We start from the raw sequence: 27179 nt of genomic DNA on the forward strand, positions 1-27179 counted from the left end.
TCATGAACATAACACAAGACATGGTCAAGACTTTCCACTACCTCTTCACAGAACAGCTGTATTTGAGAAAAAACCAACCTATGCTGGGAAAAAACTTTTTAATGCTCTGCCAGAAGAAATTAAGAAAATAGGAAACAATCACATTAACATGAAGACTGCAATAAAGAACTGGCTCTTGCAAAGAACCATCTACACAGTGGAGGAATTTTACTTATGGAGACTGACAACTTGACAGAGACAAACATGAACTTTTATATTTTATAACTATGTAAACTTTTTGTTAATTGACGCTACTTGTAATCTTAAAGATTATCAATAAAGAATTTCTGATTTCTGATTTCTGATATATTAAAACATATTTGCCCACCTCGACAACAACACATAGCAGCATTATGAATATATCAGATTTTCAAACCTCAAGGCAATGTTGAGAATATGTTAGCATTATCAACAATCTAACACATTACAGGCTAAAACCAGTATTCAGAATACATCAGGTTTGTCAGCCTTAAGGGAATATACTAGCATTTGCCCACCATATATTAAAACATATTTGCCCACCTCGACAACAACACACAGCAGTATTAACAATCTAACACATTACAGGCTAAAACCAGTATTCAGAATACACCTGGTTTGTCAGCCTTAAGAGAATATACTAGCATGTGTACGCCTTATATTATATATATTATGCACTGTTTTGTATCATGACAAAGCTTCAGTCACCGACAGTCAGCCTAGTAGTAAACCTCTCTGTTGTGCTCGGCAGTTTTTATCAAGTTATAAAGTGACAGAAGAACTTGAGCAGCTTTACTGCATTAAATTTGGCTAAATACTTGGTGATTCGCAAGTGGAAACAATCTATTAAAAAATGGTCAAACATCAGTGGAAAGCGAATTGCATTCAGGCAGACCATCGACAAGCTGGAATGAAAATGTTATTTAAAAAGTACAAAATTTAGTCACAGAGGACCGTCGTCTTTCAGTCCAAGAACTAGCAGGAGAAATTGGAGTCGGCATTGGGTCATTACATTCGATTTTAACCGATGATTTGAAAATAAGAAGAGTGTCCCCATACGAGATAACGGATGACGCTGCGTATTCACAGTAGGCGGGAAATTGGTTGGACATTTTTCATGTAACATATTGTTGCATCGACAGTTCTCAACATATTGACCTCGAACTGGTCTCAGAGGGGAGGAATCAAATCAGGTTATATAGCAGACTCCACACTAAACAAAAAATATTACTTAGCATCCACGAGGTAAGAGATGATCATTCGAATAAAATATAAAGAAAACCACCTCTCTGCAAGCTACTTTCTCTGACTTGACCATGAAGTTTTATGTGTATGAAAATGATTCACTCATTATATACCAATTCAATCGTTAAGAAATTCAATTGATATTGCTAAAGCATTCTTCTCCTTGTTTTTTAACTTTGCTTTAAAATATCTCAGCAATGATCTTTCAAATGGAAGCCTACCTAATACAATATAATTAATTAGATACTTTCCCATTCTTGGAAAACACAGACAATAAAACAAAATCTACATCTACAAAAAAAAATATTGTTTTGAAGCTTTCATTTGTCTTTTATCGACAGCCTTCTTTAGATTACATGATACCCAATTACCTTTGATTTCTTCTTTAGTGTTCACTAGACAGTCAGCTGAGTACACCTAAAAGATAGTCATGTGATCTCAATGCTTTTAAAAAGTTAGTATAATAATGAAAACAGTAGGTTCAAATGAAATGAAGTACCAAGTAACAACAGTGCTTTCTTTATTCAAATCAAACGCATCATAAATAATATTTACAAAAATTTGAATAATGAAATGTAACAACTGGAGGATGTTTCTTTTGTGAAATAACAAGAGTGTTATTGCTTGGCGTCATTTTAGAGGACAAATGTAACTCGTTATATAGACCAGTGAATTGTTATCCTTAACAAATATGATAAAAACAGTGGAACGTTTGTTTTAATCATGTTATTTATTTTTAAACTAAAGCATGAAGTGTATAAATAAACGAAATTTGTTCATTCAAACTCAAGATTTCTCAACCATTTGGTAAAAAACTACGAAAACTTTCAACATAGAACAGATTTAATTAATAACAATACAATGCATACCAAGGATCTTAAAAATTGCATGCAAGAAATTTTACAATGCACTTCCCAATACAGAAAATAACAATCGCATTACTTTCAACTATATAATGATAAAAATTACAAAGTGGCAATACAAAAGTACTTTAAATAATTATATTACTAACATGAATTGATAAACTGTTATGCTCTCGGACTATTTATAATAAATGCAATTAATACAATCTTACAACACTATGGATGGCATAGTATCATTAAGCAAAACAATCAAATTATAAGAAAACCAAATCATTTTTTTAAGTATGAAAAAGTTTTATCTAGCTCATATTCCACATCACTGAGTATTTATCAATCCGTACTGTAGTTTTACAAGTTCATATTCTACATTAATAAAAAGGTAATAAAGCAAGAAATGTAAAATCCGTTGTTATCCACCAATTGCATCTCATTAAGGTAACAAAGCATAAACTTGAAAGATCAGATCTGCAAGCGTCCCTTCAAGATAGCATTAAGAACAATGCACATTTGTTCACTAAATACAAACTGTAATTTAAAATTTCCAATATTTTAATTTAGGTTTTAACATATAATTAGGTTCATTGTTTTGTTTGGGACTTGCCGAGCACTTTAAAATATTAATTAAAACATAACACTGGAATGATACAAACATGCCATTGAATTTATCTTATCTACTAGGTTACTACTAAATTTTTAACAAAATTGTCCTTCAAGGTTTACTTTTAAAGTACTGAAATTGAGTGCAGATAATTTTTTTCAGTACTGTGGTTGTCCAAGTCAAAAGTGACTTAAAGATTTACACATTTTTGTAAACTAAACCAGCAAATATAATTTGCCGTTGCGTGACAAGACGTCATGGTCTTGCAGTATGAAGGGCGCGGAGAGGGCAAGACCCTGCTAGTTTATTGTGATACCTTGTGCTTGCAATTATCCAAGGCTTGTTGGTCTTTTACATGCTTCTCCACCTGTAACAATATCACCGAATCATTTATGTTGAGATATAAGGAATTAAACACAAATTGATTTGTAACTGCAAAGGATCCAAGGCTATTTTTTATGTATATAAAGAAGATAAGGTAAATAAATGTCTCTATTTGAAGCGTTTTTTCAACATTACAGTGCTGTTTTTTTTTAATAATGTCTTACATTTTCAAAATCAATGCACATACATATACAGTACATTAAAAGAGTAATAAAAAAATTAAAACAAATAAAATAGTTAATACATTAAAAGAAGACAATTATTTAAGAGTAAAACACTCCTCCAAAGTTAATCTAAGATTGTATTTGTACATCCTGCCGAGTGCGACAGTCCCTAATCTATGCATGGGTCAGCAGTGTCCCCCTGAAGTAAGTAAGTTTTCCCGTCAGCAACACCTCGTGAACAAGGCAAGCCACCTGAAGCCTGAAAATATATTTTACTGAAAGGACCACAGATACTGGCTGACGGGATCAAATTGTCCAGGCGGTATACAATTCTTACAACAGAGTTCTGCAACCTACTGATCAAGACCGTGTTCCCAAGTGGCAATCTTCTTCCAAAGACAGGAAGAGCATAAAAAATAATTGGGATAATCACAGCTTTGACAATGTTTAGTTTCGCTTGACAAAACATTGGTGTATTCTAGGAAGGAAACCAATTTGTCACAACCCTTTCCAATACCTTAGACAGAACTGGTAAAATGGAGAAGCCTTAGCTCAGACACACGTATAGGATTACTACGAGGGCTATTCGGAAAGTAGATTACGTTTTGGAATTTAAAATTAACAAAGTATAGGGAAAGATTTTTATTATATACATTTGAAAGCCACACTTAAATACTACTTTTCAACAGAATTTTCGAGCTCAACTTTCCCCTAAGCTTGTTTTGGATCGCTCTTCTGAGGTTGTTTAATGTTTGGCAATACCTTTCTGAGTTGATTGTAGTGCCTCGTTACAGGAAATCAACAAGAATTACCCTTTCTTATCCCAAAAAACGGTCGCCATAACCTTTCTTGCCGACATCGTTTGCAAACATTTTCTTGGTTTGTGAGGGGAACTTGTGTGTCCCCACTCCATTGACTGCAATTTGGTCTCGCAGTTAACATGTTTCATCGCCAGTTACAATGCGATCGAGTAGTGATTCACCCTCTTTGTCGTGAGCATCCAAAATTGTTAACGCTGCAGCCATGCACTGGTTTTTGTGGACGTCGGTCCGGATTTTCGGTACCCATCTTGCACACAACTTGTGGAAGTCAAGCTTATCAGTAACGATTTCGTATAATGTCGATTGAAATTCTGTGAATGCCAAAGGCTGCTGTGGAGATACTGTTGACAATGCTCTAAACCACACTCTCGCTCACCTGCCAAAACTGAAGTTTATCCAGCACCTTCTCGCGAGTCATTCCTCACTCACTTTATTACCACCGCCCAAGCCAGCATTGCCTACCTTTAGATGTCTTGTGTGCAAGGTTGCCCAGAAAGATTTTGAGTCAATGCACTTTAACTTTGACGCAAAGTAATCTTTTTTTTGTCTTTCTGACAGCGTATTGAGTTTATTGTGAGTGTATCACAGTATGCCACTTTCGCAGGTGCATCATTATGAGTAAGATAATCTTTTGTAATTGATTTTTTATGCATGTCAGACGCATTGTTTCTAAATTTCACCAGGGCGCTTTCTTTTTGGTAACACAATTTTTTACTGATGGAGCACATGCATAAAATACCTGTGTAATGCCCGAGGTTAACATATCCACAGAATCATCAACATCACCCTGAAGTTCTACTCTGCTCCTTTCGATGGTGGAGAGCTCCGAGGAAAACAATTGAAGATTCAGCTTTGGGAGGTTTCTACAAAAAATTGATTTTCCCTTCATTCTTCCCTTAACTTACAAGAACAGACACAGAAAACCAGCTTGTGGTCAGTGATACGCTTGCCTTGACAATCCATAATTTTTGACATGTCAACCACACCAACAGACATGTTGCTCAGGGAATTCCTAAAGATGATATGATTAATCAAGGTTGTGGTATCATCTGTATCTGGCTCGTTAATCAGAACAAGGTTCATCGATTCCAAGAGATTCCTGAAATATTGGAACTCTGGCTTATTGTATCCAAGAAAACCAACATATTAAAATCATCTCATCAACCTGAGAGAGCATGTCAATGGAGAGGGCATAGAACAGAGAAGTAAACCTGAATATTCTGAATATTTTGACCACACAGACACACAAAAGCGTAACCCCCAAACTTTTCCCAGCACACATGTATTCCAGCCAGCCATTATCATGATCAAGATAGATCCGCTTCATATCAAATCCTTCCCTGAAGTAAACGGTGACTCCACCGCCATTTGAAGGCAGGCCAGAGCCGATCATCCGAGCAAAACGCCAAAATTAATTGCCTTCCAAACTAAAACATTCTGAAAACATATCAGGAATGAGCCAAGTTTCTGGGATATCCTAGAACTCAAAGTCAAAATCCTAAACTACAGAGCAGAGCTCACTAAACCCCATGTTAATTGAATGGATGTTAACATGGGCTAATCTGCAGAGAAATGACGGCCTTTTTCCGACAGAGCAGGAGAGACAGGAGGTTTTTAAGAGCTGATCACTGAGAGTACAACATTTAAAGAGGGTGAAAATCTATGGCTGCGGTCTCCGATGAAATAGGGGTCCAAGGAAGTAGTACAGAGCTGACCACTGAGAGTACAACATTTAAAGAGGGTGAAAATCTATGGCTGCGGTCTCCGATGAAGTAGGGGTCCAAGGAAGTAGTAGAGCTGACCACCAAAGGCAATACATTCATTTCTCCCCTGAATATACATTCAATAACTCTGTTGAATGAAATAGCCACTGTTAAACCCTTGACTGGACATACCTGTGTTAATCCTCATCTTCTAAAAGTCCCAGTACCATCTTGCACACCTTCGTAGAAGAATTAAAATCTTCATTCACATTTTACTACTTGTGTATTGCTAATTATCTCAAAAAATTTAACTTAATTTTTTTAACGTGGGTATCAAAAATTTTAATTGTCACTTTGTATTCATTATGTCTTTACTTTTAATAAAAAACAAGTAGACTTGTCAAACATATAACACTAACTCCCTAAATGAATATAGACGAATAATGAATATATTTATTTATTAAATTATAATCCTTATAAAATATGGATACTTGAGTATAAGTAATGCATTACAGAATCAATTTGCCTTTCCTCACTGCTAAATATTCCAGCTATGTTTTTATGATGAAATGCAGCACAATTAAAAATACTGCACAAAAATTGAATTATACAATTTATTGTTTATTTTCAGCTTCTGATGAAGATTTTGATGATGGCCCTGGAACAAGTGGGTTAGGCCCCCATCTCACAGTTTTTTATGCTTTTTTTATGCCACCACTGCTAGCGTCTCACAGTTTTCTCTGACTCAATTGTTGTCGACTGCTAGCACAGTATCATGCTGTTTGTTGTTTAGCGTGAAACATACGCAGATATATAGACAAGAGTGCGCACAGTGTCATGTGCAGTATCCAACCGTCTGTTTTTTGTTTGGCGCTTTTCATCAATGAAGAATGTTTTTATTGCTTTCTCACGGTTTCAATAAACAAGATAATATACGTTCTGATGAAATACGTGTACAACTTTTGCACAATGTCAAATCAAATCAAATATCCTTTATTTCCATCAGACATATAACATGCATTGGATTGCGTCATAAATATTACAATAATACATGTACAGTTTTTATATCTAGACATACAGACTATTTATTTCCAATAAATTCACTGAGGGTGTAGAAACATTTTTCTATTAAAAAAGCCTTCAGTGTTCTCTTAAAGACCATTACATCATTTACATTCTTTAGGTCCACAGGAAGAGAATTATAAAAAATTACGGCATTGTAAAAACAGTGATATTTGAAAAAAAGAGGTTGCATGGGGGGGAATATTTAATTTGTTGCTATTCCTGAGATAGTGTCCGGACTGTGGAATTAGTGACTCGAAAATGCCCTGGTTTTGCTTAAAAAAGACCAATGTGTGGTAAATATAGATACTTGGAAAAGTAAGCAGATTGAACTTCTTAAAGTGCGATTTGCAGGATTCCGATTGACAGATGCCAGCAATAGCTCTCACCGCTTTCTTCTGCAAAAGAAAGATATGGTTTGTTCTGCAATTTTAAAAACCCCAAATTTCAACAGCGTATGAAAGGTAGGGAATCAGAATCATTTTATTGTCGTCCAACAATTACAAAATTGTATTGACAAAGTCAAATATGATATTAAAAATATCACTAAGTAGGCCTACAGAGCCTAAAATAAATACAATCTATATCTATGTTAAAAGTTTAAAATTGTTTAAAATTTTAAAATTGTAAGTCACTAAAATTAGCATAAAAAATCTCATCTACAGAATAAAATGTTTTTCTCTTGAGCCACTCTGCAACAACATTCTTAAACCTACCAACAGAAATTGATCTAGCACTTAATGGTAACTTATTGAATAGCCTAGCTCCGGTTATTGCATAGTTCTGTTGAGTTTTACTTAACCCTTAAATCGAAATACCGGTCTTGGAGACCGCTAGGGTATTTTGACTTGTGAATGTTGGTAGTACTACTTGACCTTGAGGCGTACGCGCCTGTGTACCTTCCCCCCACTCTTTTTTCGGTCGATCAACACTCTTCCCGCTCAGTTCCAGTCCAGTTGTGAAGCCAGTTAGTTGTGTCTTTTAAAAGTCTGGCGGTCCTCTTATACCGGTATTTCTCTTACGCGCTGCCCGTTTTAGCGGTCTTACATACTGATATTTCTGGAATGAGCTCAAAATACATTTTGAACTTTTCTTATTTCTTTGTTTATCTTTACTTGACATGTATTAATAGAGTGAACATTTGTAAATACTTGTAAATTGACTTGTATAGTGGGTGTGGAAATAGTGAAATAGTGGAAGTAGTGGAAAAAGGTCTGGTTCATTCACTATGGATCAACAACCTTCATCAAGTTGTGACCAAAGGATTTTAGCAAGTGATGTGGACTTCGATACCAGGATCCAGAGACTCTTGAACGATGATGATAACCTTTCTGATGTTAGTTCAGAAGCTGACGATTCGGATCAAGATCCCAACTATGTTCCATCAGACAGCGACAGCTCCAATTGTGACTACAATGACTCCAGTGATGATGAAGATATAATGCTGGAGGATGCGGTAGGTGTTGTCACTGTAGATAACTACCTAGATTCGCAGCCACAAGTTTTACATGGAAAAAAAACGGATATGAGTGGAGCACTGTGTGAGCCTCCAAGAAATCGGCGAACGCCAGCTCACAATATTATTAGGGGGCTGTCTGGTCTTACTGCTGAGGCTAAAGCTGTGGGCGAAAATCCAACCAAAAAGGACGTTTGGAAATTGATCTTCACAGATAGTATGATAGATACTATAGTGAAGGAAACCAATAGAAAGCTGACGGAGCTTAGAGGAAGAATAAGTGACCACACATCAAAGTATAATTACAATCCGTGTGATCAAGTAGAGGTAAAGAGCTCTTTTAGGGTTGTTTCTTTATACCTCAATATTTAAATCTGGACATGAAGATATGAGATCTCTGTTCAACAAAGATCCTACTGGGCGACCAATATTTTTAGCTACAATGTCGTGTAAAAGGTTTGAGATTTTAATATCTTGTCTACGATTTGACGACTCCACGACAAGAGAACAGCGCAAGGCAGAAGATAAGGCAGCAGCAATATACTGATTTATTCAATCAACTAATCTCAAATGGCAGGGGGTTGTTTTGTCCAAAAGCAAATGTAACTGTGGATGAGATGCTTGTGCCTTTTAGGGGCAAATGCCGTTTCAAACAGTATATGCCCAAAAAACCAGCAAAATATGGCATAAAAATCTTTTGTAAGGCCGATTCAGGTAGTTCGTATCTCTGTAATGCTTTTATTTACACTGGTAAAAAACTGTTACAGTGTTGGTCTCACCAGAGATGAACAACAACTACTGAAGAGAGTACGCAGACTGTCATAAAATTAACAAAGCATATAGAAAGAAACCAATCGTAATGTTACTGCTGACAATTGGTTCACTTCCATCGAGCTAGTTGACCAATTGAAACTAAGGGGATTAACATTTGTTGGCACTATTAAAAAAAACAAAAAAGAGATTCCTCCAGAATTTTTACCTCACAGGCAAAGACGTGTGGGATCTTCGCTGTATGCTTTCCACAATAACACAACGTTTACTTTCTGTTGTGCCGAAGAAAAATAAGGCCGTACTTCTTATTTCCTCGATGCACCACGATATTGAGACAAATTCTGAAAATAAATAATAAGCCTGAAATTGTAGGATACTACAATAAGACTAAGGGTGGCGTTGATACCCTAGATATGAAGACATCTATCTATGGGAGTAATCGAAAGACTCGTCGTTGGCCAATGGCAGTATTTTATGCCATAATTAATATTGCCAGTGTTAACGCGTTCATATTGTTTCTTTGCTATCGGGGAAGTCCAGTTTTGACAAGATTTCAGTTTTATAAAGCAGCTGGCTTTTGAACTAGTAGAGCCTCATATTAGAAGACGACTAGAAATGCCTAACTTGAGAGCAGACCTGAAAAAGACCATTCTTTCTGTTCTTGGACAAGAACAGGAGCGAGGAGAAGTGCGTGACGATCGCCTACAAAAAGAGGAAAACCTGCAGCATATGCCCTTATGAAAAGAAGAGAAAAACCCAATACAAATGCATTGAATGTGAGAACGCCATTTGTTTGGAATGCTCCCGCAAAGTGTGCCTAAATTGTGCAAGGTAGAAATGATGTGTTCATCATTCATCCAGGAATATTAAGTTTTCGTGCTGATTTACTCTTATTTAAGCTACTTTTTATTACGTATACCATGTTCAATAAACCAAACTTAATGTGAAAAAGTGTCATTTTTCATTATTCCTTTGTTCAAATCCAACAAAAATACCCTTGATGATAATAAGTATAAACATTCTTTAATTATCTAAGCTTTGCATTTTAATGATAAGATTTAACTTTAAAGGCTTTTCCAATGTAAAAAAAAAAACAAATACTAGCGGTCTGACAGACCGGTATTTCTCTGGCGAAAACATCGGGCGGTCTGACATACCGCTATTTCCCTGGCGAGTCAAAAGTGTCCTATTTCGGTTTAAGGGTTAACCTAGCATATTGCACATCAATTGTATTTTTAATTCTAGTGTGTTGTGTTCATGGTTAAAGCTTCTAAGATTGAAAGAGTCGAGATTTTCCTTAACAAAAACTAAACTGTGTAATATATATATATATACATGGAAGCGTAAGTATACCCAGTTCTTCAAAAAATGGCCTACAGGACTCATTGTCGCTAATTCCTACTATGCAGCGTATGGCTTTCTTTTGCCACTTAAACACAGTCTTGGCTCCACTAGAGTTGCCCCACAGTAAAACCCCATACAGAAGGTGTACATTAAAGAAAGCGTAATATGCGCTAATGACAAGATTAAGACTTGTATACAATTTTAGTTTTTTTAGTAGAAATATTACTCTTGCCAATCTAATACATAAATGGTTTGTATGGATTCCCCAGCTAAGCTTTGAGTCTAAATTGATACCAAGTAGTTTTACAGACTTATTTACAGAATTACGTAAACTAAAGACAATTTCCTCGGTCTTGTTATTATTCACAGTTAATTTATTAGCAGAGAACCAGAGATAGGACGTTTCCCTCATATAGCCCATAACGACATCATTTAATTTTGAGTCTGTGTCTGATGATAACAGAGTAGTATCATCAGCATACAAGACAACCTTACCAGGGACAAATTTAGGGAGATCATTAATGAAGACAGTAAACAAGAAGGGGCCCAAGACTGAGCCCTGGGGAACCCCGCTTGCCACCCTCTTAAGTCCTGATCTCTGGTCACCTACTTTGACAAGCTGAAGTCTATTGCTCAAATAAGACATAATCAAAGACAAAGCATTGTTCTCCAGACCATAATATTTCAATTTTTGAATGAGTTCATCATGAGGTACAACGTCAAATGCCTTACTTAAATCCAATAACACAGCAGCTGTTTCTTCCTTATTTTCAAAGCTATTCAATACATAAGATACGATATTTCCTACAGCTTTAACAGTTGAAAGATTTTTCCTAAACCCATACTGAGTTGAAGAAATCAAATTATTGTACTCAAAGTAATATTCCAATTGGTTTTTCACAATAGTCTCTATTAACTTTGATATAATGGGTACTAGGGCAATAGGCCGGTAATTGTTTAAATTCATTTTGTCACCCTTCTTATGTATAGGTACTGTTATTGTTATTTTAAGGCACTGTGGATATATTCCATCAGTAAGCACCCAGTTTATCAGCTGTGTTAAAGGATAGATTATAGCATCTAATATTTCCTTTAATACAAAGTTAGAAAGTCCATAGACATCTTCTGATCTGGAATTACTTAACCTATACACAGAACTATATACATCTCTACTATTTACAACTGTCCACTTAAAACTAGATAAGCCAGGGGGTTTAATACCTGACGATTTCAACATATCAACAGAACTTGCTACATCTAAAATATCACAGTTATTTTTTAACACATTAACAACATTAATAAAAAAGCTATTAAAATCATCAGCTGTTATTGGGATTTTTTCTTTGGCTTTGTTAGGCACACGACCTGTTTCAGCGTTTATAACTTTCCATGCAGCTTTACATTTATTGTGTGACTCAAAAAATAAACTTTTCATTTGCTCTTTTTTTAGCCAAAATAATTTCCTGCCTATACATTTTCTTAAGCCTACCATGAATTGCCATGCACTGAGGATCAGTCCTTCCTTTTTCATGACTTAAGTCTAGCAATAGCCTTATTTCCCTTAGCAGAGGAGTGTACCAGTTCAACTTTAAGCTTTTTGACTTATATCTAGGCCTACTATGGTTGACAAGACTTTTCTTTTTTAGAGGGCATGATTCATTTAAACAATCAGATAAAACTTGCAGAAAAGTTTGAAAAGCTAACTCAACATTAGTTACTGTTAAAAAAATGCTATCCCAGGTTACAGATCTTAACCTATGCTTAAGTCTATCTAGACAAGGTTTGCTCAAAAGCCTATGTGTAACAAATGTACAGTGAATATTTTGAAAAGGTTCAGAAGATGAGGTTAGGTGTTGCATATTATAATTTAAAAGTAGTGCACAATGGTCAGAAAGATGAGGTTGGATAATTTCACAGGTGAGCATTGAGGGGTGTAGGTTAGTGATAAAATTATCAAGACAGGAGGTAAGACGGGTGGGCTGGAAATTTAAACAGACAAAATCAAGAGATCGTAGAATATTAACAAAGTTTTGCACTTTAGGGTCGTCACTTTTTGGATCCATGTTTATATCGCCAGCAATTATCATCTTGAAATTTCTGTATTTATTTAAAAAGTCAATAAGATTAGCCAGCTTCTCCGTAAAGATGTCGACTGACGAATCGGGTGTACGATATACAGACACAGTCAATAAGCTCAAAGTAGGAAAAAACTATCACAGCCACTTCAAATTGCTTAATTTCACACAGGCAATGGATGTCAACAACTTCAAACGCATGTAAAAAAGTGTTTTTAACAAATATTGCCACTCCGCCAAATGAAGTAGGCCTACAATAACTAGCAGCTAGTAGAAAACCTGCTGGTTGATAGAGCAATATTTCATCGTCTACACACCAGTGTTCATTAATGCAAAGTATGTCACAATTGACATCCTCAAGGAAAACATCCAGCTCGTTAACTTTATTTTTAATTGACTGAGTGTTTATGTGCACAAAATTTACATCCAATTTCAAACCAGATATAGATTGAGAAGGACTAGGATCACTCACCTTAACTGCAAACTTTGGTAGGCCTAAGTTACCAAACTCGCACCATGGTTTGATTCCAAAAAAGACTCACTAGGAACATTATGAGAATTATTCTTCTGATTATATCGAAAACGAGCCACATAAGTCCCAACTGGCCAGAAATCTGCATCGTACACTTTATCCCGGAGGGTAACGGGAACACTAACCTTAAAAGAACTATAACCAGAGTTCCTGTTCTTAAGTTTCGTAACTTCATAGTTACCGTTTGCACCTTCATTAATATATCTTTTCACGGCCATACAGTCAACATCCTCATCAAACCTGGATACAAACAGAAACCTACTCTTCTCGACAACTTTGAGTAGGTCATTTCTTGTTGCACGTCCCGTAATAAAATCAGCGCGATTTCGGTTTTGCAGTTTATTGAAACCAATATTTACACCACGCTTTCTTTTGGCTTGAACTACTTTGAAATCCGTACGATCGGATTCAACTTTACTCATCTTCGTAATTGTCCCTGATTCTGATAGTGACCGTTTACCCCAAACAACAGTAGAATAGGAATTGGGGACTGGAACAGAACTGCCTTGCTTAGAGTTAGGAGACTGAGTATTGTCATGAAGCCTCACAGTTGTTTGCCCATTAACACGACCAATTGGATCTTCTGCAGGCTTAGAAACTTTTTCCTTCCTCTTTCGAATAGTTATTTCCCTCAAAAAGCTGTTTGACGGAACAGAATTTCGTCTGCTTATGCATGAAGAGATGTCAAAGTTAACCACTGGAGTCAAATCAAATTCATCATTAATAACCTCACTAATGTTAGTTTCACCATCAGTCCTATTTGAATTATTTACCAAATATAATGAGCTTGTGTTTTTAGGAGATGATTTTAAAGCACTAGAATAAGAGGTCCGACTACTATTACTAGTTAAGATATTGCTAATCACTTCTGAATGATCGGTCAAAATTAAGGTTAGTCTAGCGTTCTCGGCCAACAGATTGGTAACCTGTTTACGAAGATCCTTTTGATTCTGAGTTATATCAAAAATCTGGTCTGTTAGAATTCTAATATGCACTGAGCACTCACACGAGTTTATATCATCCCTGCAATCAGCCACTGCATCGAGCGGCTTACTCACTGATACACGTTTCGCCAACTGCCGCTGCGTACACTCACTGCATTGAAAGTTCGACTTTTCACCTTTGGAGAAAGAGTAATCCTTCTTAGATTTACCCGCACAATCAAAATGAAACCAATTTTTACAATTTCCAGTACACATAACTCCTCCAGAGCTATTAGTCACTTTTCTTGGACATCCACCACAAACCGGGTTCTTACTAGCAGGCGCCATTTTCTATCCCCCTTAGGGATAAACTAATGCAAAATATGAAGTCAGAAGCACATCGGTGCCCGTGAAAGATGAAAGTCTACGAAGAACAAAAATACCAGCACAGACTTTACGTGCGACATGATTTACATGAAAGGAGAAGCTAAGATTCCTATCGACAATTAGGCCTAAAAACTTGACCATCTGCTCAGAATAAAACCTCTGCATCGCCAACCCAGACACTCAAAGAGTCATTGCGTCTTGATGAAATTGAAAAGTCTAGCAATGTAGTTTTATCAGTATTCACGGCCAAACCATTACTCTGAAACCACTGGACTATTGAATTACACTGAACAAACGTATTTATCTCCATATTGAAACGACAAGATTCATCAATTACAAGTGATGTGTCGTCAGCAAACAAACACAACAAGCCCCTCGAAACACAACTGCTGAGGTCATTCACATACAAAATAAAGAGGAAGGGTCCAAGTATGGAGCCCTGTGGCACACCCGTCTTGACAATCTGCTCGTCAGAAAAGCATCTTTTCTTAGTATTTACGTTTACGTATGGAATTTCCACAACTTGTCTACGCTGACTCAAAAAAGATGACAGCCATTGATTTGCCAAGCCACGCACACCCACTCTGTCAAGCTTTTGCAAAAGAAGTTCATGCGAAACCATGTCAAATGCTTTTCTCAAATCAAAAAAGATACCAGCAGAAAACTTTCCTTCATCAAGAGCTTTAACAACTTTATCCAAGAGAGCAAACATTGCCTTCACAGTTGAGCCTCCCTTGACAAAGCCAAACTGTTTGTCAAACAAAACGTTATTACTCTCCAGGAAAGCCGTTAACCTTATTAAAACTGCCTTCTCAAACACCTTAGAAAATGTCGATCCAATCGAAATAGGCCTGAAATTATCAAGTTCCTCAACCAGTCCCCTTTTATGTCACGGCTTCACTATAGACAACTTTAAAATGTCAGGAAACACACAATTTTCAAACGAAAAATTTATCAAACGAGCAAGTGGCCTAACAAAATACTCCGTACATGATTTAAGAAGCTTCGATGATATATTGTCGAAGCCAGAAGAAGCCTTTGCTTTTATAGATCTGATGATGTCAGATACTTCCACTTCAGAAACAGGTGAAAAGAAAAATGAAGACACCTCTGCACATGATTGTTGTTGAAGAAGAGACAACGATATGGAAGATGAACTTGCATTCGACACATTAATGAAGAAATCATTGAACAAGTTGGAAACGTCCTTCGGATCCCTAACAATGACTCCATTACCATCCTTGATGGTTCGAGGGATATGTGCCAAAACTCTTGCCTTACCTCTATGCTCGTTCACTATGTCCCACACAGTCTTATCTTTATTTGAGGAAGTCTGCAGTAAATGTTAAACCTTAGATGACTTAGCTTCCCTCACACTCGCCCTATATTGCCTCTTCAAAGAAAGGTATTGTTTTCTTCTCTCTCAGAAGAACACAGGTCTTTAGTTTTATAATACCAATGCACAGCAAAATCACGTAGCTCAATTTGCTCCTGGGTTAAAGACACTTTGACATTTGGAGAACACCCACGAATCCGAACTCTTTTCTCAGGAAAAGCCTGAATGAAATAAAACTCTATAGAGGACATAAACAAGCTCATCTTATCATCCATTGTTCTAGCTGCATAAACATCATGCCATGTTCTAAAAATACGAACATTATCCTCTACAAATGATCGCTTAAGCATAAACTTAGGGCAATCAGGACTAGATAAATACCTGACATGTGAGATTTGTGCATGGTGATTGGACAGAGCATTTATCATGACAGAGCAACCAAAAATGTCTTCAGAAAGATCAGTATATACATGATCGATTAGGGACCGGGAGTTTTTAAATTCCCTCGTAAATGAAGTTACTTTATTGCTTAAATCGTAAGATGTGTAATATACTACTACTATACACTTTAAATAAATGGTTAAACTTAATTTGTATTCTGATGATTATAGCTAGAAATAATAAATAACTCAGTATGATACAAATGTGAACTTTAATGATGATAAATTAATTGACATACAAGTTTGAATTTTGAAACAAGATGGAGGATACAATAATGGTAAATTTCTTTTAAATACAGTTCTTAATTTTTAGGGCAGGGTGGTCGTGCTGGCTTAATGAAATAGAAATATTCGGTATTGATTTTAATAAAAGATATATTATAATTTGAAAAATAATTTTGTTAAATTTTAATTATATTAATTTTGAATTGTTAGCCAAATCGAATGTTCCTGGGTTTTATGTTCTTCCAATGGATCACTGTTAAATTTAAAAGGAATTTTCTCACCCAATGTCTGTCTTCTGCTTCTCTGTACTTCAGTGATAATACGAATTTAATAAATTAACCTTTCTTTTGAATCAAATACTGCTGAATAAAAATGTAACCAGTTTATTTATTTAATATAATAATCTTGCTTCACTTCTTCTATATTCGTCTCTCCTCTCAACTTTAACTTTTGAGTTTTATATGTAATAAGGTGAATTTTGATATATTTAATTTTGTATTTATTATTGTTTGTATCAAAATTTGAGACAATTTATAAATAATTATTCCTTAATTATTTAATTATTATTACTAATAAATTTCTAAATTAAATTAAGTATTCATATGAATGTGAGATGGGTGTGTGAAATGAGTCATTACAGATGCCATCATGGATAAAAGGCTATCTACTTTCATGTCAGCAACAGAGAGATTAACATTGAAATCACCTACAACAGTTCTAACTGCTGGATTTATAATTTTGTGGAGGCAATCGGATAAACATTCATAAAACATCTCATGTTCTTGCACTGACGCTGATAAAGGTTTCGGCTTATAAGCGGTAACAAGAAGAGGAAACTGTCTGAATTGAAAAATCGCTGCCGCAAGCTCACACCTACCCTCCTGACAAAATTGGGAGACATCTAAAACATTGTGTTTTATTGAAGATTTACTGAAAATGCAAACACCTCCCTTTTGGTACATTGTCCTACAGAAAGCTGTAACACCAGTGTAACCATGCAGTGACACAACCTCAAACTCAACATCTCTCAGGTGGTGTTCAGATAAACAAATTATATCTACATTTTCGCCGTCAATAAAAAGTTGAAAATTATCTATGTTGTTATTTAGACCCTGAACATTTTGATGAAGAATCTTTACAGTATCAGGTGGGCTATCCAGATGTCCAAGATCTGCCACTGCAGAGTCCCCAGGGGGACCATTCATAAAAAATCTGTGCAAGGGGTCAACACCTCTTCAAAACCCTTAGACTGCTGCAATGCCGCAATGAAAACAGACTCAAAAACCGTAGCTAGATGAATTATACCTCTCCTATTGAAGTGTCGTCCGTCTCGGGCCAGGTCACGCCTCCCTACAGAGCAGTTAGCCTCCACATAAGTGACTCCAAAGTTACCACACATCAGCTCAATTTGTTCATTAAAGTGAAAAAGGGCCTTGTATGAAATGTCAGTTCTAGTCAGTACACTGTTTACAAAAACTTCACTTGTCAGTGAGGGTGATTAGCTTGCTGAAAATAATGAGGAGATATTGCAATCTTAAGATGATGATGTTTTTGATGAGGCTGAGGACTATGATCATGTTATTAGTGAATTTTTGAACAGTGATAGGGAACCTGGTGAAAAAGAACCCAAACAAAACAATGAGAAATATACAAAAAGAAAAATGTAGTTTGCCACCACTTTCCACGTCCATTCCTAAATTGTGAGGGACAAAACCGGATAGTCCAGAAACAACGTTATGCGGGGTTTAAAACACAAATACTCAAGAGGAAAAATGAAGATACACAGTATGAGTGTCCAGACTACAATGTTGCCCTGTGTGTATATCGTTGTGTCTCAGTATTCAACACCAAGAAACACTTTTGAACATTTTCATTTTTTTACGTACTGTGCTATTTTAAGATAAACACAACAAAAGGTATATTACAAATATCGGTGTTGTAACTCAATAAACTTGTACTATTATGTATATTGATATTACTCCTGTGAAAAGTGCTGGGGATGACATACTGGTACGTCATTACTCCTGAAAGGGTTAAATACAGACACTACAACTAATGCAGCCTTTAATAAATTTAATTACTTACAACTTTTTTAATATGTGTGTAGGCTTTACTATCTGCATTTCCTTTTACATTCTCTGGCTTATAGGGAGGTGTTATTATTACTTGATTCAGGACGACTATATCGGAGCCCTGCCAGGTCACTTCTGAAATACTGTGGAACAAATCACATCTAATTAAGTCCTACTCTGGAGAATAGTAATTGCATATCATTTATTTTTTACCCTAATAGTATTTATAATTATAATTAAGGTTTACTGTTCCAATTCTCTGTAGCAGAAATCAATTTCACTTCTTAAAGCATATTCAGGCTGACATTGAACATCACAGACAGTAAAGATGTAAAGATTGGCTTGAATCATTCATTATGAATAATAAAAATAGTCACACAAATACACATGAATATTTACAAACAAATAAAAAGTCAATTTAAAACAAACAGATCACCTACTTGACATAACCAAGTAAGCCAACATGCACACGTTGTTCAGATCATTAAGTCAGTCATTTATGTTTTAAATTGTCTCTTATTTATTTGTAAGTATTCATGTGTATTCATGATATCATTTTCCATTATACAAAAATCAAGCCTATCTACTGTTGGATAAAGAAAATTACATACAAAAGTCTGAAAGTTAACCAAAAACTAGCTTGTGGAGCTATAATAAAGATATTTGTATTTAGACATATGATAAATCATAACCATTTAGATATATCAAGAATTTTTACTGTCTTTAATCACATTGAGCAATTGACAAAGTCAGATTTACAATTAACATTTTTTAAATATAAATATAAATCCCTGTCTAAAGGACAGTTGTGAAATTCTCCGTCGTCATCTATAAGGTAATAACAGATAACAATGAAGTTATAATAATTTTGTGTATGTGTGTGTGTGCGCGCGCATGTGTGTTTGTGTTTAATTATTATTATTATTATAACAATACCACACAAATACACTTAATACACAAACAGAAATATATACAAATAAAAAAACAATATATCAATGTAGTTAAAACTTTATAGTGCTAGTATCACAGGCTAAAAAAATATCAACAGAATAGAATACATTCTCTTTTAACCAGCTTTCCACTACTATTTTAAATCTCTTTATACGTACAGACCATGCTGTTTCTGATAATTTGTTAAATATCTTAAGTTTCATATATATATATATATATATATATATATGTGTGGCTGCTTCTGCTTTTTTCAAGTTTGACAGTAGGTAAATCTAGAATGCGGATTTTTCTGGTAAAATAACTATGGATTTCCTTTCTAGTAAAAAAATTACATAACGACTCTTTAACATTCACTAAACATCAATAAACATACAAATTTGAAATTGTCATTATTTTTAGTTCCTTAAAAATTGGTACACATGTTTCTCTGCCAGGTACATTCTTAATTTTCAGGCCTTTTTCTGCCATTTAATATATATACAGAGTGAGTTTTATGTCCTGGCACACCTGGATATAATTTAAATGGCCCGAGATATATATGTGAAACCTTGACCCTACCTATTATAACATATTTTTTTAATTTTTCAAGTTGTTGAAAATTTTGCCGCCCTTTTCTAAAGGGGGGTAAAGGGGGACAACTAAACATTTTCAAATACAAACCCCTATCATGTGACCCCTCATTTTAAAGCGAATAAAAAAAGAAATCCAATAATGCAAACTAGAGGTCTCTACGTTTATTTTAACAGATTTTATGACAAATTTACAATTGAGTAAAGGGGGACAACTAACACATTTTCAAATACAAACCCCTATCATGTGTCAAGTTTTTACACACGTCTAGCACACTGTCAAACAGTCGAAGTTGAACAGTTTGAACACCTGCTACATTAAAACAGGTAAGTGCGTTAGTGTTGACTCATGTTACGATAAACAGGACAAGACAGTTACTGACTTTATTATTGTAAATTTGTCATAAAATCTGTTAAAATAAACGTAGAAACCTCTAGTTTGCATTATTGGATTTCTTTTTTTATTCCCTTTAAAATGAGGGGTCGCATGATAGGGGTTTGTATTTGAAAATGTTTAGTTGCCCCCCTTTACTCAATTGTAAATTTGTCATAAAATCTGTTAAAATAAACGTAGAGACCTCTAGTTTGCATTATTGGATTTCTTTTTTTATTCCCTTTAAAATGAGGGGTCGCATGATAGGGGTTTGTATTTGAAAATGTTTAGTTGCCCCCCTTTAGAAAAGGGGGGACAAATTTTCAACAACTTGAAAAATGAAAAAAAACAAGTTATAATAGGTAGGGTCAAGGTTTCACATAGATATCTCGGGCCGTTTAAATTATATCCAGGTGTGCCAGGACATAAAACTCACTCTGTATATATATAATTTACAAACGAATTTCGCCCTTTTCAACCAACTGCAGCTTTGAACATTCGTAACTCAGAAATTTGTCATATAATTGAGACCAAATTTCTATACAAGATAGATAGGCACATGTACTACTGAGAAGAAATAAATTTATAGAGTTCCCATAAGATATTCTACATTGAATATAAATTATAAACCACTTTTACTAACATATCTTATTTTTATCAATTCATTAGCACGGAGACAATAAAACCTAAATGTCTATAATGATACATTTATAGATCTGAGACTAATTACTATTAATAATGCAATTTCCACAAAATTTTGTTACTGTGATCTTTAACTTTATATGAGAATAGACCTCGCCTCCTTTTGAGAATTATTTTGTAGGAATTTTGATCTATCAAAGTAGTTCTGTTCATAGACATGAATCTTATGGTAATGATCAAATTTTAATGAATTAAACTTAAAATCTTTACTCAACAGAACACATTTAATACTTTTTTTGATCATAAGTATTGTAATCAATTATTGGGTCTTAAATAAGTTGTGATTGTCTTAAGATGATAACTCCTCCTTTTTCTATGAGAGTGGCCTATATCCATGCATTTAAACCTCAAGGGCCTTTAAGTGTACAAGACCAGCCAGTTTACAGTTTCAGCAGTTCTACAAACCACCAGAAACGACCGATCATGTCCTCTTGGGGAAATTCACTACTCTTTTCTAGAGTACCAAAGACGGCAAAGTGCTCCTTTGTTTTGTACAGCAATCAAAGAACAGGTGTGTTTAGCAATTTTCTCCTGTCCATCACACAATCTACAGATGGGATCCTGCCAGAACATACACTCACCTATCAGTGAAAATAAATTACAAAGAGTGTTGTATGATGAGTGATTTGTTCTGTGAGTATGATGAGTCTTCTAGTGTAGGATTCTACAACACAGATAGTGATCCGGATTACAAACATAATTTGCATTCTACTTTTACATCTTACTACTAAATTATACTTACAGAGTGAGGAATCTTTACTGATTGTATTTTTACACTAAACTGAAAAATTCAGCACTTGCTTATTTCTATTGAATGAAGTGGTGCAGTAGGACAGGTCTTGTGACGTCACAATACAGGACCCCCGCCTGTAATATAGTCTGGTCTTGATTTACTGCAGAATGGTTTAAAGATAATTCTTTCTAAACTTTCCTGAACCCTCTGGAATATCATTATAATGATAATTAACCCATATAAACAAATAAGTAGGTTTTATGCACTTACGTTTTAGTAATTGTTAGAAATAGCTTTTGTCCGTCCGGTGAAACACCTGCTGCTAAAGCCGTGACTAATCGCTTTTTCTCTTCTATTTGGTTTCGCACTCTTGTATTTAACTGAAACACAACATTTTATATTACGACTTTATATGGCAGTGTCAGAAAACTTGGTGACTATCATGTTAGTAAATTAAACTAAACTTAAATTGTTCAACTTAAATAATTTAAAATATCTACTAAACAGAAAACAGGATTTATGTTAACATAAGAAAAACATGCATATAATTCTATTATCAATATATGATCAATTTATTATTTGTGACACAATAACTAATTAATAATAGTTCTTAGTGAGTTTTTTTCTTTAATGTTTTTCCAAACAGAGCGAGCACTGGATTTCAATCGGCAGTTCCTTCATCAGACAATCCACCAGCTGGTTTTTTCTATAACAGATGATAAATGTTCTTGTGCTTGAACATCTTATTGAGTTCTCCTCCATTTTTACCAATTGTAGTGTGTCAGTACTACTATTACATAGAACAACTGCTATGTCGTTTGCAAAGTCACTTCCAGCTGTCAATCTGCTGAGGTGTTTCACTTGTGGCACAAAAGTTGCTGAGTAAGTGACACAGTCCTGTTACATCAGCTAAGAGAATATTCTGTACCAGACTCCTTATTGCCAAGTAGAATGTGCATTACTAAAGCAATGAAAATTCTCTTCGTCTTCCAGTATACAATACAAATTCCCCAGTTCTCTTCCATTAATACAAAACACTTTTACATAAATCCTGTTATCAGTGACAGAAGCACAAATTTTCTGTTTCACTTGTGGCACAAAAGTTGCTGAGTAAGTGACACAGTCCTGTTACATCAGCTAAGAGAATATTCTGTACCAGACTCCTTATTGCCAAGTAGAATGTGCATTACTAAAGCAATGAAAATTCTCTTCGTCTTCCAGTATACAATACAAATTCCCCAGTTCTCTTCCATTAATACAAAACACTTTTACATAAATCCTGTTATCAGTGACAGAAGCACAAATTTTCTGTTTCACTTGTGGCACAAAAGTTGCTGAGTAAGTGACACAGTCCTGTTACATCAGCTAAGAGAATATTCTGTACCAGACTCCTTATTGCCAAGTAGAATGTGCATTACTAAAGCAATGAAAATTCTCTTCGTCTTCCAGTATACAATACAAATTCCCCAGTTCTCTTCCATTAATACAAAACACTTTTACATAAATCCTGTTATCAGTGACAGAAGCACAAATTTTCTGTTTCACTTGTGGCACAAAAGTTGCTGAGTAAGTGACACAGTCCTGTTACATCAGCTAAGAGAATATTCTGTACCAGACTCCTTATTGCCAAGTAGAATGTGCATTACTAAAGCAATGAAAATTCTCTTCGTCTTCCAGTATACAATACAAATTTCCCAGTTCTCTTCCATTAATACAAAACACTTTTACATAAATCCTGTTATCAGTGACAGAAGCACAAATTTTCTGTTTCACTTGTGGCACAAAAGTTGCTGAGTAAGTGACACAGTCCTGTTACATCAGCTAAGAGAATATTCTGTACCAGACTCCTTATTGCCAAGTAGAATGTGCATTACTAAAGCAATGAAAATTCTCTTCGTCTTCCAGTATACAATACAAATTCCCCAGTTCTCTTCCATTAATACAAAACACTTTTACATAAATCCTGTTATCAGTGACAGAAGCACAAATTTTCTGTTTCACTTGTGGCACAAAAGTTGCTGAGTAAGTGACACAGTCCTGTTACATCAGCTAAGAGAATATTCTGTACCAGACTCCTTATTGCCAAGTAGAATGTGCATTACTAAAGCAATGAAAATTCTCTTCGTCTTCCAGTATACAATACAAATTCCCCAGTTCTCTTCCATTAATACAAAACACTTTTACATAAATCCTGTTATCAGTGACAGAAGCACAAATTTTCTGAGATATCACAATATTATAACATAGCTGATGTAAAACACCTCCAATAACTTCTCCAAATGGTGCACTTGTCTCAAGAGTCTTCTTATTTCTACATTTATATTTTCATACTCTTTTAAGCAGTATTTCAGCAGGATGTAAATTAGAAATCCTTTACACTTAATTATACTAAATACTACAAATATTAAATATACTAAATTACATGAATCCCTTAACAATTTTATTTTTGTACCTAAAATTATGGCGTTTTGCTTAATTGTTTTGTTGTTATGACAGAGACAGGTTTGCAGAATGTAGATATATACTTTTTATTCAAAAAAGTTATTCTCATTGTCATTTTAAAATTTTTGTTATTTTTTATATATTGTGGCTTCCACTATCCGGGCCCATGTCGTCATCACACAAACGAAGCCAACTGTCTTATTTTATACATCAGATTTCTCCATGATACAAGAAACACTAGTAATAAAACCATAAAATCCTCTGGGATGGATGACATGCAACATCACACGATAGCTGCCTGTACTATGCAACCATCAGTGCACTCACCAAGGTACAAACACTCATAACAAGAGGACCAAGAAAGTGTTGACCTCAAGTGGCAACCGCTAGAACCACTTGCGCGAACCGGGGTTAACATGGAAATGGTTCTTGCACAATATTATGATAGACAACAGAATAAAACAGGAACAATATTTTGATGTTTAATAACACACTTTTAAGCATTCGCTATAAATGTAACAATACTACATCAAAAACCGTTCAGGGGTTAATGATCTCTGCCACCTGCGTCATTCAAAAAAATTTTAATGCCCAAGTAAAAATCAGGTTCTATCACTTTGAAATAAAATTTATATATAAGTGGAAAGTCTTTGTAAGATATGGTGTTTCAACTAGTCTCATTTCTCTCTCTAGGGAAAACATTTCTTCTGGTGTCTAGGACAATGTCCTCCTCATAACTACACCTTTTATTAAAGAACCTGCCTTACTGTCATATTGCAATACTTAGTTCTACCATCACTCAATAAGAATTGTTTTGTTTTCTGACACTCATAGAGAAAACATTGTAAATTAACTATCTCACTCCCTTTCCCAACACTGGGAATAGTACTAAACTATCAGACAGTAAAATTTACTGCAATAAATTTGCATTTCGTTTTAATAATATTCTACAGATATTTGCACAAATTGTTTCACTCAATATGGTTAGATCTACAGTACTTGAGTACATCCGTGTTGTTTTCATACCCTAACCCATCTATACTTATCCTTCATAGATATTCTTGATGCCAAAGCAGTCATAGTATTCCTGGTTAACTTACTTTACACTAACTTTGTTTATAGCTATTTTAGCATGTGTAAACTGAAGTAAGGTAACAAAATACTACTACACCCAACTCATACGGCTTATTCGTTTTTGACCATATAATTAAGTTTTTCATGACACTATTTTTTCTCTTTGAAAATAAAACTCTTTTTAATGGAGTTAAACACAGGTTGAGTTTTGAAAAATGTATGTAACGTACCAACATTTATCAGAACTCTGATTTGAAGTCTAACTATGATACTGACACATTTTACATTACATTCAATAAAAAGAATAGCTTCATTTTCCACAGTGGCTAAGTAAATTACTCAGCTGTGGCTAAGTAAATTACTCAGCTGTACTTTTAAGTCTTTACAATAAAAGACATGTCCTTTGTTTGAAGGTTATTTTTGACGATGGAAGGATTGTGAAGGAAACAGGATTTTTCCGGACATTTGCCATCGTTCAGTGAAACAAGAAAACAGTAACACTACGTTTCGAGATCTGCAATCTGATCTCTTCTTCAGGTAAAGAACTAACCTAATACATAAATTACAAACTAGGTTAAAATAAACAAATCTTACTAAAGCGTTGCGGCACGCCTAAGTCAGGAATCACAACCTACATGTTGTTTGTCAACTTCACTAACTCTAAAGACATGCACTTAATACAAAACTATACCAAACACTAATCATTAAAACTAAACTACGGAATACAGGTCACAATAGGTCTTCACTCGTCTACTAACCACCTACGACTGACCAGAGGGACTAGCCAATGGTAATCGTGACGGCTGGCTAAAACAAGATGGCGGAAATACAAGGGAAGGGGGAGAGGAATGGGCCCTTTCGTTATTATTGGTTCATGCGAGATGAACTTCTTAAAACCATATTGTGACTCCGCATTTGTTTATTACAAATATCCGATCCGTTTGATACTTTTGGTTTTCTCTTTAGTTCATTTTTTAGAATTGGCAACCAAAGCGGCCTAATCTCGACTGATGGTTGACTGATTGGTTGGTCTGCCAATTTAATGTATGTTGCCTCAATTAATTTCCTTTTGAAGAAATGTGGTTCCCGATGTATTATGTGGGCTTCATTCCAATTCATATGATGGTCTTCGGACCAACAATGGTGTGCAATTTTTGACTTTTCTGTGAAACCCTTTCTCGTGTTTTCTTTTGTGTTCTTTTATCCCTACGTTTAGTGGTCTTTTTGTCTCGCCTATGTATTCCCTATTGCAGCTACATTTTATACTGTAAACACAGTTTTTGGAATCCTGTGTGCGATTTTTTGGTTTTGTTTTTACGAGACTTTGTCTAAGAGTGTTGTGTGTTTTAAACGCGGTTCTAATGTTGTACTTTCTACTTACTCTTCTAATTTTCTCCGATAATCCCGGCACATAAGGGTTTGACATAAACGCAAATTTATCAAAATTCTGTTTTTCTGACTCAGGAATGATTCTTCTGGTTCGTTTGCACTTATTAATTACTAATTGAGGGTATTGTATTAAGGAGCCATTTATAAGTGTTTTGCAGTTTTTAAGCCTCTGTGGTTTTAATGAAATTTATTAATTTAAAGTAAAAGTTGTTATGTGTTGTGATTTAATTTTAAAAAAGTACAGTATTTTACTAGTGAAAAATCCATAAGTTAATGTTTTTAACAAATCTTTTCAGTGATTATTTACAATTAAAAGTGTACTTACATTCAGGCTCTGTAACATATGTTTTGTCTGAGCACATATATTGAACTTGCAGAGAGTAGATGTTTTGTATAGTGCAGCTGTTATTAAGAGTTATTCCTTTTGAGAACTGTTTACTCACTAAAAAATAAATTAAATAAGTAGAATTGAATAAATAAAATAGAACTACTTTATTCAGCTATAACTGGTTATTCTGCCAACATCA

At 34.9% G+C, this 27179-nt stretch overlaps 1 protein-coding gene across 1 annotated transcript; it reads right to left on the bottom strand.

Moving 5' to 3' along the window:
• Positions 1–1766: 1766 nt before the first annotated feature.
• LOC124372451 (protein LSM12 homolog B-like) lies at positions 1767–27179 on the bottom strand. The gene is made up of 4 exons (XM_046830853.1): positions 26978–27179; positions 22018–22127; positions 18433–18562; positions 1767–3091 (listed from the first exon to the last, which is right to left on the bottom strand). Exons 1-4 carry the CDS (start codon positions 26993–26995, stop codon positions 3029–3031), a joined length of 321 nt encoding a protein of 106 aa, XP_046686809.1. The 5' UTR covers positions 26996–27179; the 3' UTR covers positions 1767–3028.

Source organism: Homalodisca vitripennis, unplaced genomic scaffold (genome assembly GCF_021130785.1).
Source record: "Homalodisca vitripennis isolate AUS2020 unplaced genomic scaffold, UT_GWSS_2.1 ScUCBcl_3257;HRSCAF=8674, whole genome shotgun sequence".
Classification (NCBI taxonomy): Eukaryota; Metazoa; Arthropoda; class Insecta; order Hemiptera; family Cicadellidae; genus Homalodisca; species Homalodisca vitripennis.